The sequence below is a fragment of the Mesitornis unicolor genome, unplaced genomic scaffold (assembly GCF_000695765.1).
Source record: "Mesitornis unicolor isolate BGI_N332 unplaced genomic scaffold, ASM69576v1 scaffold36709, whole genome shotgun sequence".
NCBI lineage: Eukaryota > Metazoa > Chordata > Aves > Mesitornithiformes > Mesitornithidae > Mesitornis > Mesitornis unicolor.
Window position 1 is genome coordinate 1 of NW_010205855.1, and position 1,499 is coordinate 1,499.

Sequence of the window (1,499 nt, forward strand, 5' to 3'; positions counted from 1 at the left end):
CTCTGCTCCTGCCTCTCCACCTCCCCGGGGAAGCCCATGCCCACCACGCAGAGCTTCGCCCTGGACCCCAAATATGCCACCCCCAAGGTGATCCAGGCGCAGGGCAAGGACTGCTCCAAGGGCCCCTGCATCCTGCCCATCGTGAAGGATGGGCAGAAGGTCAGCAGCACCCACTACTACCTGCTGCCCGAGCGCCCTGCCTACCTGGACAAGTACGAGAAGTTTTTTAAGGAGGCCAAAAGCCCTGAGGAGGCGCTCACGTCCCGCCCGGTCACGACAGCCACCGTCCGTCCCATGGTGCAGCAGCTGCCGCCGCCAGACTGCAAGGCCAACTTCTCCTCCAACAACAGCAACCTTGGGCCCAAGTGCCTGGTGAAGGCCTCCTGCAGCCTCCAGAAGATCGTCTACGATGGACCGGATGGCTCACCGACAAGATCCGGCTGGTGAGTGGCATTCCAGGCATCCGCGGGCAAAAGGGTGGCCATGGGCTAGCTTGGGCGAGAGCCATCTGTGCCCTGTGCCTCAGTTTCCCCAAGTTCAACCCTGGGGGGCTGGCTGCAAGGGGTCTCCAGATGTGCTTTGGGGCATAAGTGTTACTGCAGCTCCAAAATGGGGATTGCAGGCCCTTTTAAACCAAATTAGCTCTAGGGGAGTGGGGAGGAAGGTGGCTGTCACTGCTGTCCCCCGGGCTCTCTGGGCTGGGTCCAGGAGTCCACCTGAGCCCAGGAGAGGCTGAAGATCCCAGGGATGGGGATGGTCACAGCTCATTTGGTGGCAGCCACAGCGCCCCCCCTGCTCCAGCCTCGTTGCCCTGGGAAGGTGGCGGGCGCTGACCACCAGCTCCCCCCAGGTGCAGGACACGGTGCACGGTGTGACCACCGAGGAGTGCCAGACAGCCCTGCAGAACCACGGCTGGAGCATTCAACGGGCCGTCCAGTACCTGAAGGTACTGCACACCCCTGTCCCCCTGTCCCAGCTTTCACAAAGGTGGTAGCACCCTGTCACACCCCCTCACCGTGCCCTGTCCCCTTGCAGGTGGAGCAGCTTTTCTGCCTGGGGCTGAAGTCCCGCATCGAGTGCCAGCGGGTGCTGGAGATGTTCGACTGGAACCAAAACCTCCTCGATCCCTACAGCACTGCCCGCCAGAAGTAAGGGGCATGGGTGTAATTTTTGGGTGGGGGTCTCCGTGCCATGCTGCTCTTGGCTGGCTGACACTGTCACCACTCCTGAGCTCATGTCCTCTCCTCTCATTACAGGCGGTGACAGCAAGGATGGGGCAAGCATCGGATCTGGAGCAGGCGTCTGGCCATGGGACACCCCTTCAGTGCACCTCTGCACCCACACAACCTGCTGCTGGACCCTGGACTGAGCCCCTGCTTGGGAAATGGGGACACCCCAAAAGGGAGCCTGCCCAGTGCCCTGCCTGCGCCCTGGCTTCGGCAATGGGCTCCGTCCCCTGGCCCCTTGTTGAGTTGTTTTTTTGTAAAGAGAAATGTAAT

At 61.7% G+C, this 1,499-nt stretch overlaps 1 protein-coding gene across 1 annotated transcript; it reads left to right on the forward strand.

Moving 5' to 3' along the window:
* The first annotated feature begins 34 nt into the window (after positions 1 to 34).
* Positions 35 to 1,290, forward strand: LOC104546227 (activated CDC42 kinase 1-like). Its single transcript, XM_010191564.1, has 4 exons — positions 35 to 443; positions 851 to 946; positions 1,036 to 1,148; positions 1,257 to 1,290. Exons 1-2 carry the CDS (start codon positions 37 to 39, stop codon positions 873 to 875), a joined length of 432 nt encoding a protein of 143 aa, XP_010189866.1. The 5' UTR covers positions 35 to 36; the 3' UTR covers positions 876 to 946; positions 1,036 to 1,148; positions 1,257 to 1,290.
* Positions 1,291 to 1,499: the final 209 nt, after the last annotated feature.

Coding starts and splice junctions, on each gene's coding strand:
- LOC104546227 (XM_010191564.1), top strand. CDS start 37: ATGCCCACCACGCAGAGCTTCGCCCTGGACCCCAAATATGCCACCCCC. Junction 444..850: donor TCACCGACAAGATCCGGCTG/GTGAGTGGCATT, acceptor AGCTCCCCCCAG/GTGCAGGACACGGTGCACGG.